This window comes from Vitis vinifera, chromosome 14 (assembly GCF_030704535.1).
Source record: "Vitis vinifera cultivar Pinot Noir 40024 chromosome 14, ASM3070453v1".
In the NCBI taxonomy this organism is placed as follows: Eukaryota; Viridiplantae; Streptophyta; class Magnoliopsida; order Vitales; family Vitaceae; genus Vitis; species Vitis vinifera.
The window spans coordinates 29474050-29484361 of NC_081818.1; the positions used below are offsets into that span (position 1 = coordinate 29474050).

Genomic DNA, 10312 nt, shown 5'->3' on the forward strand with positions numbered 1-10312 from the left:
ACAAATTACAGAAGCTTAATGCCATGCCAAATTTGTTTGCTATCCTCCAATTCTCACCTTCATCCTCAACAAAATGAATCCGAAAAACTCTTCAAAACACTCTGTTTAGCTGTTCAGAAGTCATGGATGAGACATTGGTTATTATGTGGATTGAATCCATTAAGTTTGACATCCTCCAATTCTCACCCTCAACTTAAACAAATGAATGCATCTTTGAGAGAAGTGACCTGGAGAGAAGGTACAAGGTGAGATGTTGGAGGAAACTGAACCCGTTGTATTGGCATCAGACAAACCCTAATAGGGTTGAGTTCCCTACAACACTCACTTTTATCACTTTCTCTTCTAAGAGTCCATACAATCTAGGCTATGGAGAATAGCCGAGTATTTATAGGCATGCAACAAGAGGAGAACACACATTTTTCTTCACTAGAGAACATGAATTATACATGCTTGTTTCATGAACGTTAAAAAATAAGCTTGATATAAATGATGTTTTTTATTTTTTATGCAATGTTAGTCTACCAAGTGAAAGGACAAAATTTGGGTTACCGTGCTAAGTGTTTATCAAGAGGAAAATTGAAAAATAATCATTAAATTTTATGTTTGAGAATTATATTCTAAAAGCATTTTAATTAAAAATAAGAATAATTATAATATTTTTAAGTTTGTAAGTGGAGAATTGTACGAGAAGGTAATGGAGAGAAACGCCTAGCGGCGGCCTAGACCTTAAACCTCAAGTGGCAAAGACGCAATTTCGTCAACAATTTTTTTTTTCTTTGCAGGTGTTGCCCTAACGGGCCTAACCTGAATAAGCTTGAAAAACCCTAGAAAAAACCCTTAGAACCCTGCAATTGGTCACTGTTTTCAGGTCAAATTTTATTTCTAGCAGAGGTTGAAGCATGTCGGCGAAATGGCGAGCTTTGCAGCATCGCCATCGCTACACTTACAGCGCTGTCGTCTTCCCCCAATCTTACGTAGAGTCTCTAAACTCTTCCACTTCAGGAATCGTTCCTGAATTGAATCAACTTATTTCTCTCAATTCCATTTACGCTCAAGTCGATCACGCGAAGCAAGTGGCTTCTGCATTTACCGATTTGCTACTGAACTGTACAGATGAGGCTTTGATTTCCGAGGCCGCGAGGCTTTACTTGGAAATCTTATTCCTGGAAAACTCGCTTCCGCTGCATCGGACTTTAATTTCGGTTCTTGCGAAAACCCGAAACTTTCAGTCTGTGATTCGGAACTGTTTTCGATCGCTTTGTGATGAGTACTGTGGATTGCGCAGTGAAGGGAGGGGGAAAAGGTTTTGCGTCTCGCGTGTGGCGTTGTCGATGATGAGTTCGCCGAAATTGGGATATTTGGTGGAGATTGTGGAGGAGTGCGTGGTTTTGGTGGCTTTGGATATTGTGTTTGGTCTGAACGGCGTCGTTTCGGAGACGAACGGGTGGTCTCGGCCTTCGCCCATTGTTATGGAGCAGTGCCAGGAGGCTTTGTCTTGTATGTATTATTTGCTTCAGCGTTTTCCGTCGAAGTTCAGTGATTCAAGTGGTTGTGTTGGAGAATCGAGTGTTCTGGAGATGATTGTGACTGCTATATTGAGCATTTTAAAATCCTTGGCATTTTCCAGGGATTGTTTTGTTGCTGCAGGTGTCGCCTTTTGTGCGGCTCTGCAAGCTTGTCTGAGTCCTGAAGAGGTTGGTTTGTTTATCATGGAAGGTATATTCTACCAAACCAATTGTTATTCTGCTAACTCTGGTCAAAGTAAATTTGGGGATGTGATTTTGAAGGTTCCATACAAAGGAGATGTCTACACCGAAATTTGTAATTTTGCGGTATTGAGCAGACTCTGCTTGATAAGAGGAATTCTTACTGCAGTTTCAAGAACAGTTTTGACTAGTCAATTTATTGTTTCTAGGAATGATTTGAATGGGTTTGATCCTCAAGGAATTAGCAATAGCTCTGTTCAGACTATATTGTATGATGGAATTTTGCCTGAGTTATGTAACTACTGTGAAAATCCCACTGATAGCCATTTTAACTTTCATGCATTAACTGTGATGCAGATCTGTCTGCAACAGATAAAAACCTCAATGTCAGCTAATCTTGCCAGTGTATCAGAAAACTATGATCTGATCCCAGAGGACATGGGGACCCGGATACTGAGAATTATATGGAATAATTTGGAAGATCCTCTAAGTCAAACCGTTAAGCAAGTTCATCTGATTTTTGATCTCTTCTTGGACATTCAGTCCTCTCTCCATTGGGCAGAGGATAATGAGAGAATTAAGCCTTTCCTTTGCAGAATTGCAACAGATCTTCTCCGCATGGGGCCACGTTGTAAGGGAAGATATGTTCCTTTGGCTTCTCTCACCAAGAGGTTGGGAGCAAAGACTCTCCTTGGTATGAGTCCTGACCTGCTATTTGAAACAGTACATGCATACATTGATGATGATGTGTGCTGTGCTGCCACTTCGTTCTTGAAGTGTTTCTTTGAGCACTTACGTGATGAGTGTTGGAGTAGTGATGGTATTGAAGGAGGTTATGCAATTTATAGAGGGCATTGCTTGTCCCCCCTTTTGTGTGGACTTGCTTCTGGGGTTTCAAAGCTTCGCACAAATTTAAACACTTATGCTTTGCCAGTTTTACTTGAAATTGATGTGGATAGCATATTTCCTATGCTTGCATTTGTTTCAGTTGGGCAGAGTGAGGAGGAGGCTAGAATGGTTTATCCTGAGCTAAGTTCTACAAACATGGCTCTAGGAGTTGAACAACAAGTGGCTGTTTTGGTCTCCTTGCTCAAAGTATCTCGTTCACTTGCTTTGATTGAAGGTGACATTGATTGGTGGAATAATTATTCAATATGTGAAGAAGATGATGGGATGGAAACAGAAAGTATTGATCTTTATGCTCTTGTCTGCATAAAGGGGATGAAGGTTAAAGTCCAGGTAGAGTGGCTAACTCTAGCATTGACCCATGTTGATGAGTCACTCCGAATAGATGCGGCAGAGTCACTCTTCTTAAATCCCAAGACTTCCAGTCTGCCTTCCCATTTAGAACTCAGTTTGTTGAAAGAAGCAGTGCCTTTGAACATGAGATCTTGCTCAACAGCTTTCCAGATGAAGTGGGCCAGCTTGTTTAGAAAGTTTTTTGCTCGGGTTCGAACAGCCTTGGAGAGACAATTTAAGCAGGGGAGTTGGCAACCCATTTCACACTGCAACAAGAATGGAGTATTTCCATATAAGGGAACTGAGGAAGCTGTTGTAAGTAGAGCTGAGGATCTATTTCATTTTATGAAGTGGTTGAGTAGCTTTTTATTTTTCTCATGCTATCCTTCTGCTCCATATGAGAGAAAAATAATGGCCATGGAGCTTATCCTGATAATGCTTAATGTCTGGACGGTTATTCCTCCTTCACAAGGAAAGTGTGGTGCTATTTCTCCTGAAAGCTGTGTTTATCCTTACAATAAAGGATTTACGTTGCCTGATTCAACTTTGCTGTTAGTTGGATCGATAATTGATAGTTGGGATCGCCTGAGAGAAAATTCTTTTCGCATACTGCTGCATTTTCCTACACCTCTTCCTGGCATTTCAAGTGAAGAGATGGTCAAGGAAGTAATTATATGGGCTAAAAAATTAATTTGCAGCCCACGTGTTAGAGAAAGTGATGCTGGAGCTTTGGCATTACGTCTTATATTTAGAAAGTACGTGTTGGAGCTTGGGTGGAACGTCCAAGCTTCAGTCAACGTTGTCTCTTTTTATTCAGAGTCTGAACTGATAAATGGCAATCATCAAATTTATGAATATAGATTTCCTGTGATAGAATATATAAAATCACTGATTGATTGGTTGCATGTTGCTGTAGAGGAGGGAGAGAAGGATCTTTCTGAGGCATGCAGGAACAGTTTTGTTCATGGCATATTGCTTACTCTTCGTTATACCTTTGAGGAATTGGATTGGAATTCTAATGTTGTCTTGTTCAGTATTTCTGAGATGAGGCATGTATTAGAGAAGCTGTTGGAGTTGGTTGTGCGAATAACCTCATTGGCACTTTGGGTGGTTTCTGCAGATGCTTGGTATCTGCCTGAGGACATGGATGATATGGTTGATGATGATACGTTTCTAGTGGAGGTTCCCACTGACATGGATGTACCCACTTCTTCATCAGAACATGATGCTAAAACTTCAAAGCTTGTCCAGGATATCAGACCACCAGAACAGATTGTTATGGTTGGTTGCTGGCTTGCTATGAAAGAGGTACCCCCCTTATTTCCTTATTGCTAAGGTACAGTTTATTCATTGAAATGTTAATATCATCATCATCCTTCTCTTGTGCTGATAGTTTGGCTGCAAGTTGAAGGATTGATCCTCTGAAAATGGATTTGCCGCTATTTATAGTTCTAATGTCAGTTATGTAGATCAACAAAATCTTATATTCAATCTATATATTGCCAAGTCTGTTAAGTGTCTTTTATGGTATTAATAACACTGAACATTACTGAGCGACTGATTTTTCTTTCTTTATTTATTTTTGTTTTTTTGTTTCATTTTCAGGTGAGTCTTCTTCTGGGAACCATCATAAGAAAAATTCCTTTACCAAGTAACATTCCTTCAGATAAATCGAAGGCTGGAGACCACTTTGCTGATGCTTCTGATGTCCCATCAATGACTACATCTGATGTAATGCTTGATTTGAAACAACTCGAAACAATTGGGAAACACTTCTTGGAAGTGCTTCTGAAAATGAAGCACAATGGTGCAATTGATAAGACAAGGGCTGGATTTACAGCTCTTTGCAACCGTTTACTTTGTTCAAATGATCCAAGGTATGTTTCATTTCACTCCCTTTGTGATTTACTGCATTTGGTTTTATATTTGATTTCTTGCTTTAGATGAAATGCCTCTTTTGAAAGACAATGCAAAGCTTCTCACTCTTTTTGGTTTTATGCCATGATCCATCAAACAAGATTGCTTTCTGTTAAAAACATAATGACAGTTTTCTTAGAGAAAATTACACTTACCTAACCTGAAGTTTCTTCATTACATTGTGAACTAGAATTATTCACTGATGTAGATCTTAAACCTCCCTTTTGCTACTTGAACATTACATCCAAAATTCTGGTATCACTAAAATTTTGTGTTGAAACTGAACATGCCCTTATTTGACACAATAAAAGGGCATTACGGTTTTATTACTTTGTACAAAGTTCAAGAATTGTATAAGCTTCCTTTTGTAGTAGTACTTTAGTATAGGCCTATGAAATTATTTAAAACGTGAGGTAAATATGATTTGCCCTTATATTTAAGAGGGTTTAGAACATCAAAATTTTTTGGCACTCATACATAAAGAGGTGGTACATATCCCTTTCACCTTTGTGTTAAAATTTATACATATTTGTATAGAGATCTATGCTATGGAGTTCTTGCCTAGAAGGAAGTGTATATAAACAAATAAAGAGACAGGTGATGAAAAATTATCTTCTGTGTTCTTCTATGGAATCAAACCTCCCTCCTCCATGATGTGGCATTCACGTGCTATTGCCGAAGTTTTCTTGCAAGAAAGAGGGACTGCTAGTTTCCTAGTTTCAGGTTTCCATCGATGACTATTTTATGGAGGCTTTGCATGGCTATAGGGAATCATTTGATTAATTCTGTTGGTTTTGAGGTTCAACCTAATTGTGGGCATTTTCTTTTTTCTTTTTGAATTTTCTAAAATTTCAACTAAAATTTATCAAGATATTTGCACAATTTTAAGTGGTATAGAGCTTACAGACAAGCACTCATTTTCCCCATATCAGGGGAGTAATTATTTGTAGAAAGAAATGCACATTTTAAAAACACTTTTTCTAAGTTCCAGGATTTTTTTTTTTTTTTTCAGGCTTTGTAGGCTGACTGAAAATTGGATGGAGCAGCTGATGGAAAAAACTACAGCCAAGGGACAAATAGTGGATGATTTATTGAGGAGAAGTGCGGGAATTCCTGCTGCATTCATGGCCCTTTTTCTCTCTGAGCCAGAAGGTACACCAAAAAAGCTCCTCCCACACTCTTTACGGTGGTTAATAGATGTAGCTAGCCAGTCCCTGCTGGATCCAACTGAAGCCAATAGCACAACCAGTGACTTGTGTAAGAGCTTATCAACAAAATCAACTCAAGCAACTGCGGCTGCATTACAGCTTGAGATGGATGTGAGTCAGAAGGCCTCAAAGACCAGAGATGAGGGTGTAATTCCTACTGTACATGCATTCAATGTCCTTAGAGCTGCTTTCAATGATACCAACCTTGCAACAGATACCTCAGGCTTCTCTGCTGAGGCTCTGATTATCTCAATCCGGTCTTTCTCTTCTCCATATTGGGAGGTGAGGAACAGTGCTTGTCTTGCTTATACTGCTTTGGTCCGACGCATGATTGGATTCCTCAATGTGCAAAAACGAGAATCTGCTAGACGTGCGTTGACTGGGCTTGAATTTTTTCACAGGTATTGCTTTACAATTTAAATTGATCACATCTCCTATATTGCATTTTAAATTTTTTTTGCATGGCTTTAGATTTCCATTTACTTCTAGAAATTCACATCGAGGATTTTGCTTAATTTTAATGATTCATCAAACTTAGGATTTCTGATCCTTCTCATGTACTTTTTATCCATTTTTAGTACATATTTCTTTTCCCAAAAAAACAAATGATTCATCAAACTTCCATAAATTTCCAAATATTGTAGCCCCAGGAAATAATCTGAGCTTAGTAAAACCTTCCATTCTTTTTAAATTTGTCAGAGTTATTGTTCTTCATCCAAAACCTAAATGCTGGCAAGAAAGGGGTGGGGTTGGTGACCTTGTGTCATGTTCATGATTTTGCTTTATGGCCATCTGAAAATTGCTGTTTATTTTAAATCATTCTAATCTTTTGCATCTGTTCAGATACCTAAATGCTTGGCTTCTCATGTTCTCAATGAGAACTCCAAAGGAAATTAAAAAATAAAAATAAGCAAAAGAAAGAAAGAAAATTAAAACCACTCTCCATAAAACCATTGTCACTGGTTTGGGGCTGCTTGGAAATTGTTCTCAAAATAGTTTTTTAACTTAAAAAACATGTTCAATAAATTTTTGACTGCACAATTTTTTGAGAATTTTTCTATAAGTAGGGTGTTTGTGAAAATAAATTTAAGGTTGTTTTAGATGTTTTTATAGACTATTCTATTAAACAATGGAAAATATAGAGAACACTTAAAAAAGTTTACATTGTGTATAAATTCACAGTACCTTTACAAAGAATAAACTAAGAAAATTGTCTTTCATATTTGGGTTCTGAATAGAATTTTGTTTTTGCAAACAATCGAGAACTATTTTTTAAGAATAGGTGTTTAAGACCCCCTCTAAGAGAGCTTGGTCCATCACTCTTATGAGGTTTTATTCTGATAAAACTATTATTGTTGGGTCTTTGCTTATTGTGGAGTCTTGCTATTTGTGTTGAGAATTGAGATACAATAATATGCTTCCTCTTAGTAACTATTAACTGAATCTTTCTTGCCTGAAGGTATCCCTCATTGCATCCGTTCCTATTCAATGAACTGAAAGTTGCGACTGACTTGCTTACGGATGTGTCTTCTGAACATTCAGAATCCAACTTGGCAAAGGTTGTTCACCCAAGTCTTTGTCCTATGCTAATTCTTTTATCCAGGCTCAAACCCTCAACAATTACAAGTGAAACTGGAGATGCCCTGGACCCTTTTCTGTTCATGCCATTCATCAGGAGGTGCTCGACCCAAAGCAATCTACGTGTTCAAGTTCTTGCATCAAGAGCTTTAACAGGCTTGGTATCTAATGAAAAACTGCCAGTGGTCCTGCTCGCTATTGCCTCAGAGCTGCCCTGTACAAAGGAACAAATGAAGGATACTCGATCTAGCTCATTCAACACAAGCAATGGAACCCACCTCTCTTCTTTCAATTCCATTCATGGAATGCTGCTGCAATTAAGTTCTCTTCTTGATACCAATTGCAGGAATCTAGCTGATTTCTCTAAGAAAGACCAGATTCTTGGTGACTTGATCCAAATCTTAGTGATGTGTTCATGGATAGGAAGCCCCAGATTGTGCCCATGCCCCATTCTCAATGGCTCTTTCTTAAGAGTGCTCGATCAGATGCTCAGCATTGCAAGAATTTGCCAGATGGGCAAGAACTTTGGCATCATTTGCAACTTCCTTTGGGAGTTATCTTCAGAATGCTTAGATATAGAATCTTCTCACAAGCCCTCATATTATGATCCAACTGCAGTGGAGCTTTACAAACAAGCAGCTGTTTCGTATTTCGGTTGCGTACTTCAAGCATCTAAAGAAGAAGGTGAAGAAGTTTTTCAGATATCGCATAGATTTTCTCCACCTACCTCAAATTTGGTGCAGACGCCTAAGATGGACAGCACTTTTGCAAAACTTCCAGAAAGGCTGGTCCTCTCAATGTCCAGCCCTTCATATGAAGTTCGACATGCAACAATGAAGTGGCTTCTTCAGTTCTTAAAATCGACAGGTTCAGTTAGAGAATCCAATGATCAATCCAGTGATGGTGTTATGATTATCCATAAATGGGCCAAGACTAATCTTCAGGCAACATTGATGAAGCTGTTAACTGTGGAGAACCACCATAAATGCACGAATTACATTCTGAGGATCCTTTTCACCTGGAACTTGCTGCAGTTTCAGAAACTCAGCGACCAAAAATGCCCGGAGACAATTAACATTGGTGGTATGAATTGTGATTCTGTGTTCCAGTTCTGGAATAAGTTGGTTTCTTTATACGAGCTTGCTAGACATACAAAGACTCGGGAAGCACTCATTTGCTGCATGGGAATATGTGTGAAGCGGTTTGCCGGTTTGTTTACAAGTTATGTTCTTTCTGAGGTAGAGAAGAAGAATGCCATTGACTGCAAAACCAATGAATTAGAGAAATGGACCCACTTGTATGAATGTATTAACTACTTTGTGAGCCTAATTAAACAACTTAGTGCTGCATCTGAGCCAGTAAACATGCGCAAGGCAGCTGCGGAATCCATGGTAGTGTCAGGTCTGCTGGAACAAGCTGAGCTTATTGGTTCTTCTGTTGTCTGCAATTACATGCCATCTGAGAGCCCACGCTCTTGTTTTGAACCTAATGAAGCTATCAACATGTTTGCTGATGAAATACTTGACATATGGTTTACATGTATAAGGCTACTGGAGGATGAGGATGTTGGGCTTAGGCAGAGTCTTTCCATGGATGTCCAGAAGTGTTTTGCTTCCAACAGATTTGGAAAAGGCTTTCTGGCTTGTGTGGTACCATCCCAGGTAGAGAAGGTGATTGAATCATGTTTTGAGTTTCTGTCTTTGGTCTTTGGTCACTGGATCGGTTACTTTGATTATCTTATGCGCTGGGTTTATAGTGCGGGAACTTGTGTGGTATCTGGAGGAGATCTAGTCAGACACGTTTTTGACAAGGAGATAGACAATCACCATGAAGAAAAACTACTTATATGCCAGATTTGTTGTTCCCATCTGGAAAAGCTTCTGGTTTCGAAACCCTTGGTAAACCTCTACGACAAAGCTTGGCTCAATGAATTTTTACAGCATTGGAGGATGAGATTTTGCCAACAGTTGGTGTCCTTTGCCAATGACCATGTCAGGAAACAGCGGGGAGTCAGTTGGGTTGGCGGCGTGGGTAACCACAAGGATGCATTTCTGCCGCTGTATGCAAATATGCTTGGCTTCCATGCCCTCTCAAATTGCGTTTTCATTAGAGGAGGAATCACGGACGGTGGGTCTCTGCTATCTGATGTTGTCAAAGTAGGAGAAACTATTGATCCATTTCTCAGGAACCCTTTAATTCAGAACCTGTATTTGTTAGTGGTTAAATCACATGAGAGAATGGTGAGTGCAAGTACCGACCATTTGATCCCCAAATCCAGTGGAGATGACTCCATCTGGGAAGGTTTTGACCCCTATTTTCTAATTAGGTAATATATGATTTGTATACTAGCTGCAAAATTAATTTCATAGTATCACCATCGGTTTTGTACCAACTTTCCTGTATTACACTACTTGTCCTGCATCTCTCTGATAAACTTGTTCTAGATGGAGCAGATCCTTTCATCCCAAACCTCGCACCTATCTTTTGATTACTTTCCCTCCCATGATCCAAGCCCAACCCGTCTATTTAATTTTTGGTTATTATTTTAAGATTCTAATTATATTAAAATAAATATAATTTATAAACAAATAAATTAATTTTCACAAGTTATTTTATCTATTTTCTTATGAGCAGTAAACTTATATATATATATATATATATATA

The 10312-nt window shown here is 38.7% G+C and overlaps 1 protein-coding gene across 1 annotated transcript; it reads left to right on the plus strand.

The window, feature by feature from the left end:
• Window positions 1-706: 706 nt before the first annotated feature.
• Window positions 707-10040, plus strand: LOC100257679 (uncharacterized). The gene is made up of 4 exons (XM_002277922.5): window positions 707-4253; window positions 4551-4822; window positions 5875-6471; window positions 7530-10040. The coding sequence occupies exons 1-4, from the start codon at window positions 900-902 to the stop codon at window positions 9976-9978; spliced, it is 6672 nt and encodes a 2223-aa protein (XP_002277958.2). The 5' UTR covers window positions 707-899; the 3' UTR covers window positions 9979-10040.
• The last annotated feature ends 272 nt before the right edge of the window (window positions 10041-10312 follow it).

Coding starts and splice junctions, on each gene's coding strand:
- LOC100257679 (XM_002277922.5), top strand. CDS start 900: ATGTCGGCGAAATGGCGAGCTTTGCAGCATCGCCATCGCTACACTTAC. Junction 4,823..5,874: donor CTTTGTTCAAATGATCCAAG/GTATGTTTCATT, acceptor TTTTTTTTTCAG/GCTTTGTAGGCTGACTGAAA. Junction 6,472..7,529: donor GGGCTTGAATTTTTTCACAG/GTATTGCTTTAC, acceptor TCTTGCCTGAAG/GTATCCCTCATTGCATCCGT.